General features: G+C 42.0%; 1 protein-coding gene across 1 annotated transcript in view; it reads left to right on the top strand.

Moving 5' to 3' along the window:
- LOC120048012 (cullin-4B-like) overlaps nt 1-21,142 on the top strand; it is a 32,833-nt gene extending 11,691 nt beyond the window's left edge. The window contains exons 14-22 of the mRNA XM_038993679.1: nt 3,856-3,941; nt 4,164-4,262; nt 4,470-4,583; nt 4,664-4,769; nt 4,973-5,145; nt 8,409-8,561; nt 10,185-12,076; nt 15,235-15,308; nt 21,126-21,142. Of these exons, the coding sequence (XP_038849607.1) occupies nt 3,856-3,941; nt 4,164-4,262; nt 4,470-4,583; nt 4,664-4,769; nt 4,973-5,145; nt 8,409-8,561; nt 10,185-10,280 (827 nt within the window). The 3' untranslated portion in view covers nt 10,281-12,076; nt 15,235-15,308; nt 21,126-21,142. The remainder of the gene's footprint in view (nt 1-3,855; nt 3,942-4,163; nt 4,263-4,469; nt 4,584-4,663; nt 4,770-4,972; nt 5,146-8,408; nt 8,562-10,184; nt 12,077-15,234; nt 15,309-21,125) is intronic.
- The last annotated feature ends 436 nt before the right edge of the window (nt 21,143-21,578 follow it).

Below are 21,578 nucleotides of genomic sequence, written 5' to 3'. Positions count from 1 at the left end.
TTATCCTCTGCAGCAGAGGTAACTCTGGGTCTTACTTTACTGTGGTGGTCCTCATGAGAGCCAGTTTCATCATAGTGCTTGATGGTTTTTGCGACTGCACTTGAAGAAACTTTCAATGTTCTTGAAATTTTCCGGATTGACTGACCTTCATGTCGTAAAGTAATGATGGACTGTCGTTCTTTGCTTATTTGAGTTGTTCTTGCCATAATATGGATTTTGTATTTTACCAAATAGGGTTATCTTTTGTATACCCCTCTACCTTGTCACAACACAACTGATTGGCTCAAACGTGTTAAGAAGGAAAGAAATTCCACAAATGAACTTTTTACAAGGCACACCTATTAATTGAAATGCATTCCAGGTGACTACCTCATGAAGCTGGTTGAGCGAATGCCAAGAGTGTGCAAAGCTGTCATCAAGGCAAAGGGTGGCTACTTTGATATATTTAGATTTAACACTTTTTTTTGCTTACTACATGATTCTATGTGTTATTTCACAGTTTTGATGTCTTCACTATTATTCTACAATGTAGAAAATAGTACAAATAAAGAAAAACCCTTGAACGAGTAGGTGTGTTCAAACTTTTGACGTGTGTATGTGTGTGCATTTGGAAAGTATTCAGACCCCTTCGCTTTTTCCACGTTTTGTTACGTACCCCTACCTACTTGTACAAATTACCTCGACTAACCTGTACCTTCACATTGACTCGGTACCGGTACACCCTGTATATAGCCTCGTTATTGTTATTTTATTGTAACTTTATTATTTTCAATTTTTTTACTTTAATTTGGTAAATATTTTGTAACTATATTTTCTTAACTGCTTTGTTGGTTAAGGGCTTGGAAGTAAGCCTTTTATGGTAAGGTCTACTACACCTGTTGTATTCAGCGCATGTGACAAATACAATTTGATTATTCTAAAATGTATTTAAATACATTTTTTGGACTAAGTGAAAACAGGTTTTTATTTTTTCCACTTTTATAAAAACAGAAATACCTTATTTACATAAGAATTCAGACCCTTTGCTATGAGGCTTGAAATTGAGCTCCGGAGCATCCTGTTTCCATTGATCATCCTTGAGATGTTTCTACAACTTGGAGTCCACATGTGGTAAATTCAATTGATTGGACATGATTTGGAAAGGCACACAGCTATCTATATGAGGTCCCACAGTTAACAGTGCATGTCAGAGCCAAAACCAAGCCGTGAGGTCGAAGGAATTGTCCGTAGAGCTCCGAGACAGTGTCTAGGCACAGATCTGAGGAAGGGTACCAAAACATTTCTGCAGCATTGAAAGTCGCCAAGAACACAGCCTTAAAAATGGAAGAAGTTTGGAACCACCAAGACTCTTCTTAGAGCTGACCGTCTGGCCAAACTGAGCAATCGGGGGAGAAGGGCCTTGGTCAGGGAGGTGACCAAGAACCCGATTGTCACTCTGACAGAGCTCCACAGATGAACTCTGGAAATAGAAGAACCTTCCAGAAGGTCAACCATCTCTGCAACACTCCACCAATCAGGCCTTTATGGTAGAGTGGCCAGATGGAAGCCACTCCTCAGTAAAAGGCACATGACAGCCCGCTTGGAGTTTGCCAAAATCACCTAAAGGCCTCTCAAACCATGAGAAACAAGATTCTCTGGTCTGATGAAACCAAGATTGAACTCTTTGGCCTGAATGCCAAGCATTGCGTCTAGAGGAAACCAGACACCACTCATCACCTGGCCAGTACCATCCCTACGGTGAAGCATGGTGGTGGCAGCATCATGCTGTGGGGATGTTTTTCAGCAGCAGAGACTGGGAGACTAGTCAGGATCGAGGCAAAGATGAATGGAGCAAAGTACAGAGAGATCCTTGATGAAAACCTGCTCCAGAGCTCTCAGGACCTCCGACTGGGGTGAAGGTTCACCTTCCAACAGGACAACGACCCTAAGCACACAGCCAAGACAACGCAGGAGTGGCTTCGGGACAAGTCTTTAAATGTTTTTGAGTGGCCCAGCCAGAGCCTTGACTTGAACCCAATCGAACATCTCTGTAGACCTGAAAATTGCTGTGCAATGACGCTCCCCATCCAACCTGACCAGAGCTTGAGAGGATCTGCAGAAAAGAATGGGAGAAACTCTCCAAATACAGATGTGCCAAGCTTGTAGCGTCATACCCAATAAGACTTGAGGCTGTAATCGCTGCCAAAGGTGCTTCAACAAAATACTTAGTAAAGGGTCTGAATACTTACAGTTGAAGTCAGAAGTTTACATACACCTTAGCCAAATACATTTAAACTCAGTTTTTCTAAACTCCTGACATTTAATCCCAGTAAGAATTCCCTGTTCTAGGTCAGTTAGGATCACCACTTTATTTTAAGATTGTGAAATGTCAGAATAATAGTAGATAATTATTTATTTCAGCTTTAATTTCTTTCATCACATTCCCAGTGGGTCAGAAGTTTACATACACTCAATTAGTGTTTGGTAGCATTGCCTTTAAATTGTTTAACTTGGGTCATACATTTCGGGTGGCCTTCCACAAGCTTCCCACAATAAATTGGGTGAATTTTGGCCCATTCCTCCGGACAGAGCTGGTGGAACTGAGTCAGGTTTGTAGACCTCCTTGCTCGCACACGCTTTTTTAGTTCTGGCCTCAAATGTTCTATAGGATTGAGGTCAGGGCTTTGTGATGGCCACTCTAATACCTTGACTTTGTTGTCCTTAAGCCATTTTGCCACAACTTTGGAAGTATGCTTGGGGTCATTGTCCATTTGGAAGAATTTTGTGAAGTGTACCAGTCCCTCCTGCAGCAAAGTACCCCCACAACATGATGCTGCCACCCCCGTGCTTCACGGTTGCGATGGTGCGGCCTTTCAGGTTATGTCGATATAGGACTCGTTTTACTGTGGATATAGATACTTTTGTACCTGTTTCCTCCAGCATCTTTACAAGGTCCTTTGCTGTTGTTCTGGGATTTGATTTGCACTTTTCGCACCAAATTACGTTCGTCTCTAGGAGACAGAACGCGTCTTCTTCCTGAGCGGTATGACGGCTGCGTGGTCCCATGGTGTTTATACTTGCGTACTATTGTTTGTACAGATGAACGTGGTACCTTCATGCGTTTGGAAATTGCTCTCAAGGATGAACCAGACTTGTGGAGGTCTACAATTTTTTTTTTCCTGAGGTTTTGGCTAATTTCTTTTGATTTTCCCATGATATCACGCAAAGAGGCACTGAGTTTGAAGGTAGGCCTTGAAATACATCCACAGGTACACCTCCAATTGACCCACTGGAATTGTGATACAGTGAATTATAAGTGAAATAATCTGTCTGTAAACAATTGTTGGAAAAATGACTTGTCATGCACAAAATAGATGTCCTAACCAACTTGCCAAAACTATAGTTTGTTAACAAGACATTTGTGGAGTGGTTGAAAAATGAGTTTTAATGACTTCAACGTTAGTGTATGCAAATGTAATATCAGTTTTTTTTTAATCTAAATTTGCCACGATTTCAAAAACCTGTTTTTGCTTTGTCATTATGGGCTATTGTGTGTAGATTGATGAGGGGGAAAAAACCATTTGAATACATTTTAGAATAAGGCTGTAATGTAACAAAATGTGGAAAAAGTCAAGGTAGGTGTGTGTGATTAATATATATCAGTATATGTTGTATATATGTGTTTATGTATTATTTTATACAAAAAAAAACTTTTGAGTCAAAGTATCAATATAATATTGCAGTATTTAACTATATCAACCGCGCCCCCATCACTAGCTACTACTATTAACTGTACACATAGAACTTTGACCAACAACTATGAAGCATGTGATACTGAATGAGGCTAGGGACTCGTAACCTTGGTCCTTTCTTTAGAATGTGGAGCGGCATTCACCAGCAAGCTGGAAGGCATGTTCAAGGACATGGAGCTTTCCAAGGACATCATGGTGCAGTTCAAACAGGTACACATGCTTTTGTCCATCTCTGTTTTAGGACAACAGTATCAAAGACGTTACGCAGTCAGCTATCCATATGTAAAAAAATATATAATAATAATAATTATATCTTTGCCAGTTGTTGTTGTGGCAATATTTTCACAAAGAACTTTAGAATTATTAGCCTAGATTTGTCTCATTAGACACCATTGATTGGTTGGTTTGTTTCTCCCTTTTCCTATTACATAGTGTCAAAACCTCCCTGGTAACATTGAGCTGACGGTGAACATCCTCACCATGGGATACTGGCCCACCTACGTCCCAATGGAGGTCCATCTGCTCCCAGAGGTTAGTGTAAATATCAAACCCTTTAGGCTCTCTGTTATTTTATGGCCTGCTATGTAATACATTTGGTTTATGTCACACATGGTACCCTGTTACCTTTTTTTTAAAGTGCAGTACTTTTGACAAGGGAACTATATAGGGAATAAGGTGCAATTTGGGACAAAGCCATAGTCATTGTCTATGATTATTTTAACACTCCTTCTTGGCCAGATGGTGCGGCTGCAGGAGATTTTCAAGACGTTTTACCTCGGCAAGCACAGTGGCAGAAAGCTACAGTGGCAGTCGACATTAGGCCATTGTGTTTTAAAAGCTGAATTTAAAGAGGTACAGTAGCTAGTAATATTTATTAATCTAGTATGTTAGGCAGAAATTCATTGTGATAACTTTTCCTTTTCCACAAACAGGGCAAAAAGGAGCTTCAGGTATCCCTGTTTCAGACACTAGTGCTGCTCATGTTCAATGAAGGAGAGGAATTCACCTTAGAGGAGATCAAGCTAGCTACAGGAATAGGTCTGTATGATCACAATGTACTCAGTCATGACACAAATCCTAATGGATCAAATATAGCAGTCCTCTTGAGACATTTTCAGACATGTTGCTTAAACTGTATCAATTATTATCACTATCATCTTTTCTATTTGATTGAACCACAAGCTTTTGCCCAGTCTTTTTGGTTTGAGTTTGCGTTGACCTAAAGTGAGATGTGTGTGCAGAGGATGGCGAGCTGCGGCGTACCCTGCAGTCGTTGGCGTGTGGCAAGGCGCGCGTCATCCACAAAGTCCCCAAAAGCAAAGACGTGGAGGACGGAGACAAGTTCTCGTGTAACGATGACTTCAAACACAAACTCTTCAGGATCAAGATCAACCAGATCCAGATGAAAGAAACGGTACATTCTCTTTCTCAGCAGGGCTGTAGTCATTAGGAGGAAATATTTGTCATGTTTTTATTGGACAGTTAGTCCCTGCCTGTTCGTTTTAGTGCATAATGAATATGTCCCAATGCTATTTAGATGGGAATATCAGTCTCAGTTCGGTCTAGTTCTAGCACTAACCTTTCTGAACTATGCATTGCCCCTTAAGAGGCGGGTGTTCCCAAGTCTGCTACTCTCCACTATGTCATAATAATAATATATGCCATTTAGCAGACTCTTTTTTTCCTAAGCCACTTAGTCATGTACAGTTGAAGTCAGAAGTTTACATACACCTGAGCCAAATACATTTAATCCCAGTAAAAATTCCCTGTCTTAGGTCAGTTAGGATCACCACTTTATTTTAAGAATGTGAAATGCCAGAATAATAGTAGAGAGAATTATTTATTTTAGATGTTATTTCTTTCATCACATTCCCAGTGGGTCAGAAGTTTACATACACTTAATTAGTATTTGGTAGCATTGCCTTTAAAATTGTTTAACTTGGGTCAAAAGTTCAAGGAGCCTTCCACAAGCTTCCCACAATAAGTTGGGTGAATTTTGGCCTATTCCTCCAGACAGAGCTGATGTAACTGAGTCAGGTTTGTAGGCCTCCTTGCTTGCACACGCTTTTTCAGTTCTGCCCAGACATTTTCTATAGGATTGAGGTCAGGGCTTTGTGATGGCCACTCCAATACCTTGACTTTGTTGTCCTTAAGCCATTTTGCCACAACTTTGGAAGTATGCTTGGGGTCATTGTCCATTTGGAAGACCCATTTGTGACCAAGCTTTAACTTCCTGACTGATGTCTTGAAATGTTGCTTCAATAGTATCCACATAATTTTCCTCCCTCATGATGCCATCTATTTTGTGAAGTGCACCAGTCCCTCCTGCAGTAAAGCACCCCCACAACATGATGCTGCCACCCCCATGCTTCACAGTTGGGATGGTGTTCTTCGGCTTGCAAGCCTCCCCCTTTTTCCTCCAAACATAACGATGGTCATTATGGCCAAACAGTTCTATTTTTGTTTCATCAGACCAGAGGACATTTCTCCAAAAAGTACCATCTTTGTCCCCATGTGCAGTTGCAATCCGTAGTCTGGCTTTTTTTATGGCTGTTTTGGAGCAGTGGCTTCTTCGTGTTGAGCGGCCTTTCAGGTTATGTCGATATTGGCAGTGGTGGGCCGTCAGGGCCAGCAAGGCCTTCTCTGCTGGCCTAAACATCATCAGAATATAATTTTTTTTTTAAATATATTTTCCCACAAATATGTATTAAATTATTCCCCAGAGTAAGAGTTATACTCTTCATTTCATAGCTTTCCTCTTGGTTGCACTGCTTCCAGCCCCAGGTTGAGATTTGGAGGGCTGGTCTTTATGTTAGATCTTTTATCCAATCATATTCAGCCATCATGTGTTGCCAGGGGTCTAAAATCTGCCCTCAGGCCTTCAGAATCAACAGTGCGGGCGCTTGTAGCTTATAGTGAATGGAAATGAAAATTTAGTGTCAACCAATCAGCTTTAGAGTTGGCTATTGTACGCCTGCTGGCTGGCTCCAGTGTTACACAGGAGCCAGCTAGCAGGCGTAGTGCGTGCACGTCTTTTGATTGGATTACCAATATTGAGAGGCAGGTCCTATGGGCACGTCTATGCAGATCTAGGAAACTGAATTTGATAAACGAATTAATTTGCGTACTACTAAGCTGTTTTTTCAACCCACAATGGCGGAAGGAGGAGAAGATATCGATTTGGTCGAGGATATAATTATAACGCCATTCTCAAGACGAACTTTTCAAGAAAAGTTAGACATTGTAAGGAGAGGTCGCCCGACGCCGACCAACAGCGCTATCAATGGCTCACAGGCTCCGAGAAGCACTGCAAACTGTACTGCTGGGAATGCCTATTATTTGCAAGTGATCGATTTGGTGTTTGGAGCCACACTGGCTTTGCAAACTTGAGTTGTCTAACCAAGGCAGCAACGAGACACCAAAGTACGGCTGGGCACTTACAAGCAATGGTGCTTTTGAAAACTTTTGGGGACACCGGAGTGGATCTACAGCTCAACGAACAAACGCGCAGGGCAACGGAGCTGCACAATGAAAAGGTGAAGGGAAATATTGAAAAGACTCATTGATTGTGTCATGTTTTTGGGTAAACACTGTTTACCCAAAAATGTCAATTTGTCAATTTCAAGGTGACGCAACGCCTGGTTATACTGCGTTTCTGTCTAAATGTATAGTGTCTAGAGCCATGGCATCATAATGATGGTAATAAGAGGTGGATTAATTCGGGTGGGACTGTGTAGTACCTCACTGAAGGCCCAGGCCCCAGGCCCACGGCACGCCACTGGATATTGGACTCATTTTACTGTGGATATAGATACTTTTGTACCCGTTTCCTCCAGCATCTTCACAAGGTCCTTTGCTGTTCTGGGATTGATTTGCACTTTTCGCACCAAAGTACATTGATCTCTAGGAGATAGAACTTATCTCCTTCCTGAGCAGAATGACGGCTGCGTGGTCCCATGGTGTTTATACTTGCGTACTATTGTTTGTACAGATGAACGTGGTACCTTCAGGTGTTTGGAAATTGCTCCCAAGGATGAACCAGACTTGTGGAGGTCGACAATTTTGTTTCTGGGGTCTTGGCTGATTTTCTTTTGATTTTCCCATGATGTCAAGCAAAGAGGCACTGAGTTTGAAGGTAGGCCTTGAAATACATCCACAGGTACACCTCCAATTGACTCAAATTATGTCAATTAGCCTATCAGAAGCTTCTAAAGCCATGACATTATTTTCTGGAAGTTTCCAAGCTGTTTAAAGGCACAGTCAACTTAGTGTATGTAAACTTCTGACCCACTGGAATTGTGATACAGTGAAATAATCTGTCTGTAAACAATTGTTGGAAAAATTACTTGTGTCATGCACAAAGCAGATATCCTAACTGACTTGCCAAAACTATAGTTTGTTAACAAGAAATTTGTGGAGTGGTTGAAAAATTTGTTTTAATGACTCCAACCGAAGTGTATGTAAACTTCCGACTTCACCTATATACATTTTACTTATAAGTGGTCCCGGGAATTGAACCCACTATCCTGGCGTTGGCAGTGCCATGCCCTACTAACTGAGCTACTTCATCAATCTCACCCATTTGATTATATCTGTACTGTCTATCTGTAAAGAAAAGGAAAATGGGTGGGCGGGGGGTATTAGCCACTCATTCATTTGGTGGATTGTCCTTGGTAGGTGGAGGAGCAAGCCAGCACCACGGAACGAGTCTACCAGGACCGGCAGTATCAGATCGACGCCGCCATCGTCAGGATCATGAAGATGAGGAAGACTCTGAGCCATAACCTCTTGGTGTCGGAAGTGTACAACCAACTCAAGTTCCCTGTCAAGGTGAGTGAACGAAGAACAAACATGTGTGAAACACATGACCTTGTGTGCAAGAAGACTACTCACTCAGAGGGGAAGTTTTCCGAAAGCATTGTAGCGAACGTGGTACTTTATTTACACAGACTGACCTTCCAACATACATTTTGCAATTGTTACTCCGGTCTCTGTGCATAACCTGGTCTCAGAGCATTTTGTATTATTCTGTATGCAAATTTAACACTCCATTAAGTATTATATGTTACGTTTTGTATGGTATTTATTATTTGTGGATGTCCATCACCCATGATATGTTACGAATTACAATTCAAATTAAATGTAAAGAATTTGCGAAATCTACAATATGTTACGAATTTGCGAAACGTACAATATGTTACGAATTTGCAAAATGTACAATATGTTAAGAATTTGTAAAATGTAACGAATTTACAAATCGTATGATATGTTAAGAAATATATCTAAGTGGCTAAGGTTAGCTAGCTCACTAAATATATCTAGGTGGCTAAGGTTAGCTAGCTCACTAATGTTAGCTGGGTTAGGGTTAAGTTTAGGAGTTAGGTTTTTTACCTTTATTTAACTAGGCAAGTCAGTTAAGAACAAATTCTTATTTTCAATGACTGCCTAGGAACAGTGGGTTAACTGCCTTGTTCAGGGGCAGAACGACAGATTTTTACCTTGTCAGCTCGGGAATTCGATCTTGCAACCTTTCGGTTACTAGTCCAAAGCTCTAACCACTAGGCTACCTGCCGCCCAAGGGGCGAGTTAGGGGAAGGGTTAGTAAAAACAGAAACCCTACGTTAAAACCACTAACAGCAAGCAATCCAGATGTAGAAGCACTGTGGCTAGGAAAGACTTCCTAGAAAGGCAGGAACCTAGGAAGAAACCTAGAGCGGAACCAGGCTCTGAGGGGTGGTCAGTCCTCTTCTGGCTGTGCCGGGTAGAGATAGTTCATGGCCATTAAGGCCAGATTGTTCTTCAAGATGTTCATAGATGACCAGCAGGGTCATTCAGAGGTCGAGACAGCAGGTGTGGTAGAGGGAGAGAGAATCAAAAACACCAGGACAAGGTAGCACGTCTGGTGAGCAGGTCAGGGTTCCATAGCCGCAGGCAGAACAGTTGAAACTGGAGTAGCAGCACGACCAGGTGGACTGGGGACAGCCAGGAGTCATCAGGACAGGTAGTCCTGAGGCATGGTCCTAGGGCTCAGATCCTCAGAGATTAGAGGGGGCATACTTAAATTCATACAGGACACCAGATAAGACAGGAGAATTACACCAGATATAACAGACTGACCCTAGCCACCTGGGGACACTGTGGCCCCGTCCGACGATATCCCCGGAGACCCATCCACCCCAACCAACCTCCTTTTGTTTTTGCCTTAAGTAACCATTTGTCTTATGTTACCAAACAGAACATATCATACTAAATGGAGTGTCTCGGATATATGTACAGAATAATATGAAATGCTCTGAGACCAGTTTACTGTGTGACTTGGTGGCTGAGAGAAAGTGCCTTGTTAGCTACGAGGCTTTAGGAAAACTCATGTATGATCCAAGTACATTTCCAAGCACTTCAGAGTGGACTGTAATTTTGAGATTTTCTGTTTGCTGACACTCACTTTCTCAACAGCCTGCTGACCTAAAGAAGAGAATAGAGTCCCTCATTGACAGAGATTACATGGAGCGCGACAAGGAAAACCCCAACCAATACAACTATGTGGCTTAAAGAGAGTTAGACAGAGCGAGGGATGAAGAGAGGGAGATGGAGAGCAGGTGGTCCAGTCAGGCTGAAGGCTTCCCTGAGCACTCTGTCCCATGGATGCTCTTGCTCTTCTGCACACATGGATGTCAGCGTTACCCTCTTTAACCCAGCAACCGACAACTGAATGGATACTGCTCGGCGGGATTTTATCAGGGGCCTGTTTTCCTGTGGACTACATGCCCATTAAACAAGAATATCGTCCATTCTTTTCTCAGTGTCGCTCAGTGAGAATTGGACTAGCTACCTTGGACAAAAAAAGACAAACCAATATTGTTCAGTTTGTTCTTTTTTTACGGAGAGGGAAAAAAAGTATTTATTTTCAAACTTAGATCTTTGTCCATTGTCGTTTGTTTATGGCATTCTGTCCCTTGTTTTTTAAGTCACTACTTTATTTGATTTTAATTCACTCTGTACTGTCCCATACAAATGTTCAAACACCTAACATGGCTCTTATTAACATACTACACTTGGAAGAAGAGAGAAAAACAAAAGTAAAGCTTGTCTCCTCAATCAATGTTGTATGTGAGACCCATGGATAAACATTCACAGTAGGATATTATTTTTCCGTGGTTGATGTCAGTGTCAAATGTGCGCACCTGCAGCCAAGTCATACAATTCTCAGTAGCTATTAGTCGCAACCTACTCCTGTTAATTAACATCAACAACAGCAATCAATGGGACGATTGTTAAGAAGTAGCAAGGCAATATGAGGAATTGACAATATGTGCCAAAAATAGAGCACTTTTGTTATATGATTTGTTAATGCTGCTAAACAAACACTTTAACTTGTACATGTTATATGCATTTAGTTTTCCATTTTACTTTAGCCCTGACTGTTTCAATGTTTTCTTTTTTTATAGACATGACTTTACAAATGTATTAAAATTTTAGTTGCGAACTTCGACAGAGATTATATACTATTAAAAGCACAGCCACATCAGTCCCTGTTTCCCTTCATGTTCCCAAGTATGATATCTCTTAAGTTCCAAGCATTATGTTCCTTGTAAGTCCTCTCTGTAGGCCTTATGGAAGGCCTTGTGTTTGTGGATCGATGGAGTTGTTTGATATCTCAACAGATGAAACTGTTTATTGAGAAATCATGCTTGACTGGACTTTATGCCCTGTCTGAATAAATGTTTGTTTTATTGATTCAGATTAAAATAATTGTCAGTGTTTCTATTTTGTTTTTCCCCCCTTCATATCTGTTAATTTTCATAGACATCTCAACCCCCCCCCCCCCCCCCCCCCCCAATAGTAAGATAGTATTGGCATGTAGTATATAATATTGGGTTACCAACATATCAGCTGCACCTTTTTATTACAAGAAGTTATCCATATCAGAGTTTCTAAACCATCTTTGTCCATATTGTCATACAATGTAAATAGTAAAATGTGTTCCCTCAAAAAGAGGGAGGAAATAGTATCTTTTGATTGGTTGTTTGGGTGATGTGTGTCACAAAATAAACAGGAACATGATTCTACAAAATTCATATTTTGTCACTTATTCAGGGGGAGAAGTAGCAACTAAGTTTATTCAAAGCACATTTATTGTGGAGTTCCGATACGTGCTTATTATAGGAAGCTCTGCCCGCAAGTCATATGACTTTAATTTCCTGGTGCTTTTGCGGTAGATGCGCTCGAGCTGCACATTTGGAAGGTAGCCGAAATCGAACGCTGTTGTTTCTGGGTGAAGTGTTTTGGCTACCAAGTTATCATGTTTTGGTGCGCGTTTGTGATTTTGTTCCTGGCTCTTGGAAATGGTATGTTTAGACAATTGAAAGTAATATTGCTTTGTGTCACCGTTGGCTAATATTGGGGGTCGCAAAAGAGGAAACTTTCGGTGCTCCGTCACTTCAGGCCTATCCTCTACCAGATTGTTAGCTTGATAGCTATTTATTTTCTACGCCAGTAGATAGCAAACAAACGTTAACTATAACTTAGTTTAACGTTGGTTCCAAAAATAAATTGATATCCATAATCTCAGACTTGAAGTTATTGGAACTGTTGACCTGTCATGCTTATTTAGCTAGGTAACGCGCCTGCTGTTAGAAAATAACGAGTTGTTCCTCTGTCTTTGGCTATAACCCCATGTCATGTTTAGACATTGTATTCGGCTTTATATCGTCATTATTGTGTCTATCAAACCTCAACCTGTCAACAATCCACCCGTTTCATTCATCCAATTTATTTGGAACAACGTGTGACAATGACTTGGCTCAGAACACCTATCTAGCTAGTTATAATCTGCTAACGTCGTTAGTCACACTTTGTTGCATGACATTTTCGTAGCTATCAATAGCAACAGCAACCAGTTACTGTTGTAAATCCAGTTCAATCCAAAATCTTAGTTTAAAGGACATTAAGGATTCACACCTCGAAGGTTTTATCTTATTTAGCTAGCTAACGTTACCTAGCAAGCTTGTTGATCAGGAAGTTGTCTCATGACCTAGCTACAGATTTTACCCCAGATAAAGTGATATACTAAAGATTGGTGTCCATTACAAGAGAGCCCCATACAAACTAACCTGCTTTCCTGTAACGCCAAGTAATGGACACCAACAGTCGTTGGTTTTTAACATTCGCTCGCGTACAATCTGTAGCAACTCATGACCAAGCATCTCTTGATTGCCCTTTGCCAACAGTGTTGTTTAATTGTGAAACGGCTGCTAACTGCTGTGAAATCTTAAACCAGGGATCAACTAGATCCAGCCGGAGAAACATAACAATAAATACGTTTAGACTACAAATTGACTGGAAGAAAGCTAAACAGATCATATTTGACAAAAATATAATCATTTCAAACCTTGATTAAATTTGGGGACATTGCCCTGCTTAGGGTGCTGTCTTTCAGATGGGATGTTAAAATGGGTGTCCTGACTGTGGTCAATCAAAATCTCATAAAACTTATTGTAAGAGTAGGGGTGTTCACCCCCTCATGGGTAAAGTCCCAACCTGGCCACATTCCATCATGGCCACCTAATCATCCCCCTCATTCCTAATTGGCATATCACTCTTCATGTCCCCACCTGATGCCGGAGTAGATGGCTGCTGTTTTACGGGTTCCTAACCAATTGTGCTATTGTGTTTTTCTTGTGCGTTATTTGTAACTTATATTGTACATAATGTTTCTGCCACCGTCTCTTATGACCGAAAAGAGCTTCTGGATATCAGGACAGCGATTACTCACCTCGTACTGGACGAATACTTTTTCTTAGAGTCAGCTGCGAAAGATTTACTTCAGACACTGGACAAGGCCCAAATCCCAATCATTTGCATGAAGAAGAGCCAAGATATCGGGAACATAGTCTGCCTCTACCATCAGTCCTATTAGCCAACGTGAAATCATTGGATAACAAACTGGATGAGCTCCGATCAAGACTATCCTACCAACGAGACATTAAAAACTGTCAAATATTGTGTTTCACCGAGTCGTAGCTGAACGAAGACATGGATAACTTACAGCTGGCTGGGTTTTTCATGTATCGGCAAGATGGAACAGCTGCCTCCGGTAAGACGAGGTTGTCAGTCTTGTGTCTATTTGTCAATAACATCTGGTGCACGATATCTAATATTAAGAAAGTATCAAGGTTTTTCTCGCCTGAGGTAGAGTATCTCATAAGCTGTAGACCACACAATTTACCAAGAGTTTTCATCTATATTTTTTGTAGCTGTCTTATTTACCACCACAAGACCGCACTCAACAAGCTGTATAAGGCCATAAGCAAACAGGAAAATGCTCATCCAGAGGTGGCGCTCTTAGTGGCTGGGGACTTTAATGCAGGGAAACTTACTTACCTAATTTCTACCAGCATGTTACATGTGCAACCAGACGGAAATACAACTCTAGACCACCTTTACTCCACACACGGAGACTCTTACGAAGCTCTCCGTTGCCCACCATATGTCAAATCTGACTATAACTTTATCCTCCTGATTCAAACTTACAAGCAAAAACTAAAGCAGGAAGCACCAGTGACTCGCTCAATACAGTAGTAGATTGGATGATACAGATGCTAAGATACAGGACTGTTTTTCTAGCACAGACAGGAATATGTTCCAGGATGCATCAGATGGCATCGAGGAGTACACCACATGAGTCACTGGCTTCATCAATAAGTGCATCAACGACGTCGTCCCCACAGTGACCGTACGTACATACCCCAACCAGAAGCTATGGATTACAGGCAACATCCGCACTGAGCTAATGGCTAGATTTGCCGCTTTCAAGGAGCGGGAAGCTTATAAGAAATCCCGCTATGCCCTCCAACGAACCATCAAACAGGTAAAGCTTCAATACAGGACTAAGATTGAATCCTACAACACCAGCTCTGATGCTCGTTGGATGTGGCAGGGCTTGCAAACTATTACGGACTACAAAGGAAAGCACAGCCGCGAGCTGCCCAATGACACGAGCCTACCAGATGAGCTAAATGACTTCTATGCGCGCATCGAGGCAAGCAACACTGAAAGCATGCATGAGAGCACCAGCTGTTCCGGACAACTGTGAGATCACGCTCTCCGTAGCTGATGTAAGACCTTTTTAAACAGGTCAACATTCACAAGGCCACAGGGACAGACGGATTACCAGGATGTGTACTGGCAAGTGTCTTCACTAACATTTTCAACCTGTCCCTGACTTCATGCCACATAAGCTAGGGAAAGTGCACATACACTGTACAGCGAAACAGGCTACAGTAACGTAACCATAATACATCCACGTAACCCAGTAGCCTGTGTGACACAGCACAGGCAATGACAAAGATCATTAGCGCCATTAGTACTAGCATTACAATTATTACAATAATATACAGCTCTGGAAAAAATTAAGAGACCACTCAATTTTTTCCAGAGCTGTATTAATGTAGCCTACTGATACACTAATGATAGTGAGTCTGATAATAGTATTTTCTTTGCGAAGGTGGAGAAGGAAGCAGCAGCAGCACTAGAGCTTCAGCGTCAGTTCGGAGTCAGACTCAGAGCAGGAACCTTCAGGTACAACTTTAGAGCACAAACCTAAACATGTAGGCTATGATTTTAGATGAATATGTTCTTTATTTATGAGATTATCAGTAAGACTGTAATCGGGGGGCATACAATCGATGACTGCACAAGTAATACAAGTTTAAGTTGAGGTTATTTACAATGTTAATCTCATTCTGCAGAGCAATCAGATGTGCAGAGAGAGAGGTTCAGAGCCCAGTACAGGGAAAATAGAAAGAGACAGCGAAAGCACTGAAAATCCCTTTGATTATTTTGCCCGTCCTCAGTCCAAGGATTTTGACTTATTTTTTTTCAGTACCACCCAAAACAAACCCCTCAGTCATTCTCAATGTATTCCACTCCAAAGATGACACAAACAGAAAATGGCTGACATACAATGAAGTAACTCACTCCTTGTACTGCTCAGTATGCCTTTCATTCGCAAAACCTTCAGCCAGGGATAGTGCATTTGTCAAAGGAGGCATGCAGGCCTGGAAACATGCCCATCAGAGAGTACAGGAACATGAGAAGCAAGACCCATAGAGAAAGTGCAGAAGCCTTTTTCCTCAGAGCCAGCAAAGCAGGCATCCGTACCCTTCTGAGTGATAAGCAAATGTCAGTTCAACTAGATCAGGTCAGAAAGAGGAGGCAGGTCATGGAACATGTGATTGAGGTAGTTAAAGTTATTGGTAAATGTGGGCTTAGAGATGGAGGACACAGACACGAAGCTGCATATAACTTGGAAAACATGGCCGTCAATCATGGCAAGTTTCTTGAGCTTATATTGTTGCTAAGGAAATATGATCTCTTCCTACAAGAGCATGTTAGTGATTGCATTGAGAAGAGCAAGAAGCAGATGGAAAGTAAAGGAAGAGGGTCCTTGGTAACTATGATGTCCAAAACAACAGCAAATAAAGTAATTGAAGTCAGAATGTTGAATCAGTAGACAATTGCTGTTGAAGTGAGAAAGGCAGGGATGATCTCAGTAAAAATGGACACAACACAGGATTTAACATCCAAAGACCAGTGTGCAGTAGTTCTGTGATATGTCCCTGATATTGTCCACGAGAGACTCATTGCGGTCATTGACCGTGAGTCATCGACTGGACAGTACTTTGTGGACCTTGTGAAAAAGACCCTTGAGAGATGGACAAAGATATCAAACAGTGTGTTGGTAATGCAACAAACGGAGCAGCTAATATGCTAGGACAATACAGGGTCTTCTCTGCATTGCTAACAGGAGAGTCTCCTAACCAAGTACACATATGGTGTCCTCAACCTTGTGCTAACTAACACCACTGGGGTTGTGGCAAGTGAATCCCTTTTCTCACTACTGAATGACATTGTTCGTTCAAGATTCCTACAAGCGCATGAAGCTATGGGAAGAAACCAGTGAGGACAGGAGACACAGACTGCTTGATGCAATTGGTGAAACACACTGGTGGGCCAAAGTTGAGGCCTTGAGGAAAGTATTTGGAAGCTTTGCAAAGCCTGACCATGCACTTCACACGGATGTGGTCATCACGATGGAAAGAATTGTAAATGATGCCACCATAAAACCTGCCATCCGATGCAAGGCCCAAGGGTACAAGGATGCTCTCCTAAAGTATGAAACCATACTTATAGTTTAGGTTTTTCTCAGGATTTTTGAGAAAAATACTTGCAAACAAGTGGCATCGATATCGTAACAGCACAGCACTTGGTGACGGGAATGGAGGATAACCTGAGAAAGTGTGCCTGAGACTTTGTGGGTGTGAAGAGGGCAGCAGACAACTTTGTTGGGTGGGCCAATGGCATTCTGGAGGAGCAGCAGGACTGTGATGCTGAAGCTCAGACTGCTCTCCCAGAGAAGAAAACAAAAAAATGAAGAGAACCAGGTGAGTTGGCAGAAGATGAGCCCATTGCTAATGCTGACATGGATTACAAAATCAAGATCCACAATGTGGTACTGGACACTTGTTGAAAGTATTCACCGCCATTATGCAGCAAACAGTGCTGTGTGCAGATGTCTCCTGCATGAATCCGAAGCATTTTTTTGAGATCAGAGAAAAGGGCCTTCCAAAGACAGCCATGAAGGAGCTCAGCAAATGCTTACTGGAATTTGATGAACATGCCGCTGTTGAGGCATTGCAGGCTGAACTGATCAGCCTTGCTCAACAGTGGGAAAGACTGAAACAGTCAGCATTGGAGGAGTACAACACCAGGGCTGCCGCCGCCAGTGATGAATCATGGGAAGGCTTTGAGGATCCTGATGAAAGTGTGGAGTTGGTGAGCAGAAGTTGTTCCACGTGTAAAAACTGCCCGATGTGCTGCAATCTTCTGTCTCAGTACAATCTGCTCAAGGATGTGTATCACATCATTGGTTTGAGCTACAAGTTCCTCCTCACCCTATCCATCACTCAGGTGGCTTGTGAGAGGACCTTCTCCACCCTAAAATTCATAAAGAACCGCCTAAGAACCTCCCTCACTCAAGAGAACCTAGACACGTTCCTTTTGATGGCAACAGAGAAGGAGATTCTTATGGGACTTGACAAAGATGACGACATTGACAAGATGGCAGTGAGTTACTGTGCCACCTACTGGTTTACTAGTGGTAATTACTCTGAAGTAGCTATGCTATAACTCTTAACAGGCTGACATGGGTAAAAGACAATTTGCTGTGAGTTAAAGCTTTTGTACAGAGGCATGTTTTTTGGACTTTCGTATTATACTTGCAGTTAAGTAGCCAATGTTCAATTTAATTGACTCAGTGTATAGATGTGTTTATTTTTGTGCTGTTTGCTTTATGGGCACCAATGAGTGAACATTGTAATCAAAAAATTTTTTGAAGACTGCTTTTTTGACTTTTGTATTATACTTACTTACATTGTTGTAGCTTATGTTCAGTGAAGTTTTTTGATATGCTTGAATATAGAGATCATTTGAGCTAACTCTGTATATCTCATTCTCTTTTTAAAAAGTGTAGGCTAATTGTTTTGTGTGTCTAGCCTTGTACATTTGTATGTGCTATGATTGGTGTATTCCTAGTGAGATTGATGGTGGACCCATAACCATAGCATACCTTAAACTCAGTGTTCAGATAGGCTACTTGTTGGTCAGTCCCAAATGTTTGTATTTTGTAATGTGGATAACTTTCTTCCCCAATGAACATAGTGGCCAAATGTATAACTAGTTTGGTACCCGTTACTTTAACAAATAGGGTTAGCCTACAAAATTAGCCGTCTGGTGGTTTGCGTGAACAGGGTGGCCTGGGATGGAGTCAAATTCCTGGCCTGAATTATTGTTTCAGTCCGCCCCTGCAGACCACCATAGTCTCTGTGTCCAAGAACACCAAGGTAACCTGCCTAAATGACTACCGACCCGTAGCACTCACGTTTGTAGCCATGAAGTGCTTTGAAAGGCCGGTCATGGCTCACATCAACACCATCATCCCAGAAACCCTAGACCCACTCCAATTTGCATAGCGCCCCAACAGATCCACAGATGACGCAATCTCTATTGCACGCCACACTGCCCTTTCCCACCCGAACCAAAGGAACACTTACGTGAGAATTCTATTCATTGACTACATCTCAGCGTTCAACACCATAGTGCCCTCAAAGCTCATCACTAAGCTAAGGACCCTGGGACTAAACACCTCCCTCTGCAACTGGATCCTGGATTTCCTGACTGGCTGCCCCCAGGTGGTAAGGGTAGGTAACAACACCTGCCACACTGATCCTCAACACGGGCCCCTCAGGGGTGCGTGCTCAGTCCCCTCCTGTACTCCCTGTTCACTGCACGGCCAGGCACGACTCAACACCATCATTAAGTTTGCTGATGACACAACCAGTGGTAGGCCTGATCACTAACAACGATGACACAGCCTATCAGGAGGAGGTCAGAGACCTGCAGTGTGGTGCCTAGGATAACAACCTCTCCCTCAATGTGATCAAGACAAAGGAGATATGATCGTGGACTACAGGACACCCACATTCTCATCAAAGGGGTTGTTTTGGAGCAGGTTGAGAGCTTCAAGTTCATTGGTGTCCACACCACCAACTAACTATCATGGTCCAAACACACCAAGACAGTTGTGTAGAGGGCACGACAACACCTATTCCCCTTCAGGAGACTGAAAAGATTTGGCATGGGTCCTCACATTCTCGAAGTTCTACAGCTGCACCATCGAGAGCATCCTGACTGGTTGCATCACTGCCTGGTATGGCAACTGCTCGGCCTCCGACTGCAAGGCACTACAGAGGGTAGTGCGTACGGCCCAGTACATTACTGTGGCCAAGCTTCCTGCCATCCAAGGACTCTATACCAGGCGGTGTCAGAGGAAAGCCCTAAAAATTGTCAGACTCCAACCACCCTAGTCATAGACTGTTCTCTCTGCTACCGCACGGCAAGCGGTACCAGAGCGCCATGTCTAGGTCCCAAAGGCTTCTTAACAGCTTCTACCCCCAAGACATAACTCCTGAACAGCTATTCAAATGGCTACCCAGACTATTTTCATTGACCCTCACCTCCATTTTTACGCTGCTGCTACTATCTGTTTATTATCTATGCATAGTCACTTTACCTACATGTACATAATACCTCAACTAACCTGTGCCCCCGCACATTGACTCTGTACCGGTACCCCCTGTATATAGCCTCATTACTTTATTGTTGCACTTTAATTATTTATTTTATGTATTTTTTACCTGCATTTTATTTGAGTAAATACTTCCTTAACACTTATTTTTCTTACAAGCCGTTAACCAACAATGCAGTAAAGTAAGCATTTCACTGTAAGGTCTACACCGGTTGTATTCGGCGCATGTGACAAATACAATTTGTTTTGAAAGCTGATGTGTGGTGAGCGTTCTGGCACAAAAATGGTCACTGTGCATCACTGAGGTGGGTGCTACACATTGATAGTGGATAAGGTGAGTTTCCCCCTACTATGTAAAGTGCTTTGAGTACCCCAGTTGGTGGAAAAGCACTATATAAATCCAATTAATTATTATTTGTATTATGATCACGACTCTCTTTTATACTTGGTAACAGATTTCAAAAATTAAAATCACTTGGAGTGGATTTCCGGGTGTTAATGTCCAACAATAAAAAAATAAAAAAAAATGTATATAAAAAATGATATTTATTTTTTGCTCATATTTTGGGGGAGGCCAAATAAAACCAGTTGGGGAACCGTGTCTTAAACCCTCCCAGTTAGATAAGTGATTGCTGTAGCAGCTGCTGTCTGTAAACCAATCCCCTTGTTATGATTGATAGAAGGAATGTGCACGTTGAGCCCATGGATATCTTGCCAGGATTCACTTTTAATATTCAATACAGTCAGAATCCTAGTTTTGTTTTCAGTAGTAAATCTCTGATCGCCCCCCCATATGCATAAACTTTATATTTCCATTAGAATGTTTTCATTTGGCCTGAGAAATGGCCCCAGAGTCCTCTGTTGCAAGCTAGGGCCTCTGATATCAGGTCACTCGGGGTGACGTGGTCCCTGTCACTCCAGGTCAAGCCTAACCGTGACCTACCAGTTAGTCCCATGTGAGAGTAATCCGCTGATGAACGGTTTAATCAACAGTTTAAAAAGGAAGGTTAGGAAATCGTTAGCCTATGGCGTGTTCCCAACTCTCTGACTTTTACAGTGATTTGAGGCCATTAGGCTACTTATTTAAGGGAAGTAGAAAATACCCAAAATGCATGTTAGACTAGCCTACCAATGCTGGTAAGATGTGTGTTTACCTTGAATTTATTGAAAAGGGGTTTATTTACAAGTCTGCCTCGTGTTTTTTTGTGTCTTCTCATTATGAAATGCAAGAGTGTTTATTTCTATTGCAGAACTCCACCTGTCACATTCGACTGAGGTGTCAGTCAACAACACAGAGAATAAATTATGCCTCTACGCCAATTTGATGGTCAACTTCTCCGTCACCTATGAAGTTGGTGTAAATAAGGTGCGTAATCTGTATATTTACTCCTATTTAAATGGTTTTAATTTGCAGGCTAGTACATCTAAGCCTTTAGAGAACTCATAAAACATTCCAGGTATCGCACTGCTATATTAAAGTGTTGAGTCAAGCTTCGTACTGTGAGAAATAATGTTCTTAATTCAGTCACGGAGAGGACAATACTCCCATCCGATATTAGCAGAGAGGAGCGGGTGAACTTGACTCAAAATGTCTCCCTCCAGCAGGTAGCGTTTTTTTCGTTGTTTCGCCCAGGAGTCGTTTTATGGAAGTCAATAAGTGTCAAATTTGGTCCCCAAAAAATGATGGCTTATTTGCTAAGTGA

This window comes from Salvelinus namaycush, chromosome 5 (assembly GCF_016432855.1).
Source record: "Salvelinus namaycush isolate Seneca chromosome 5, SaNama_1.0, whole genome shotgun sequence".
Taxonomy (NCBI): Eukaryota; Metazoa; Chordata; class Actinopteri; order Salmoniformes; family Salmonidae; genus Salvelinus; species Salvelinus namaycush.
The sequence above is the reverse complement of the archived record's forward strand: the minus strand, read 5'-3'. Positions and strand labels throughout refer to the sequence as shown.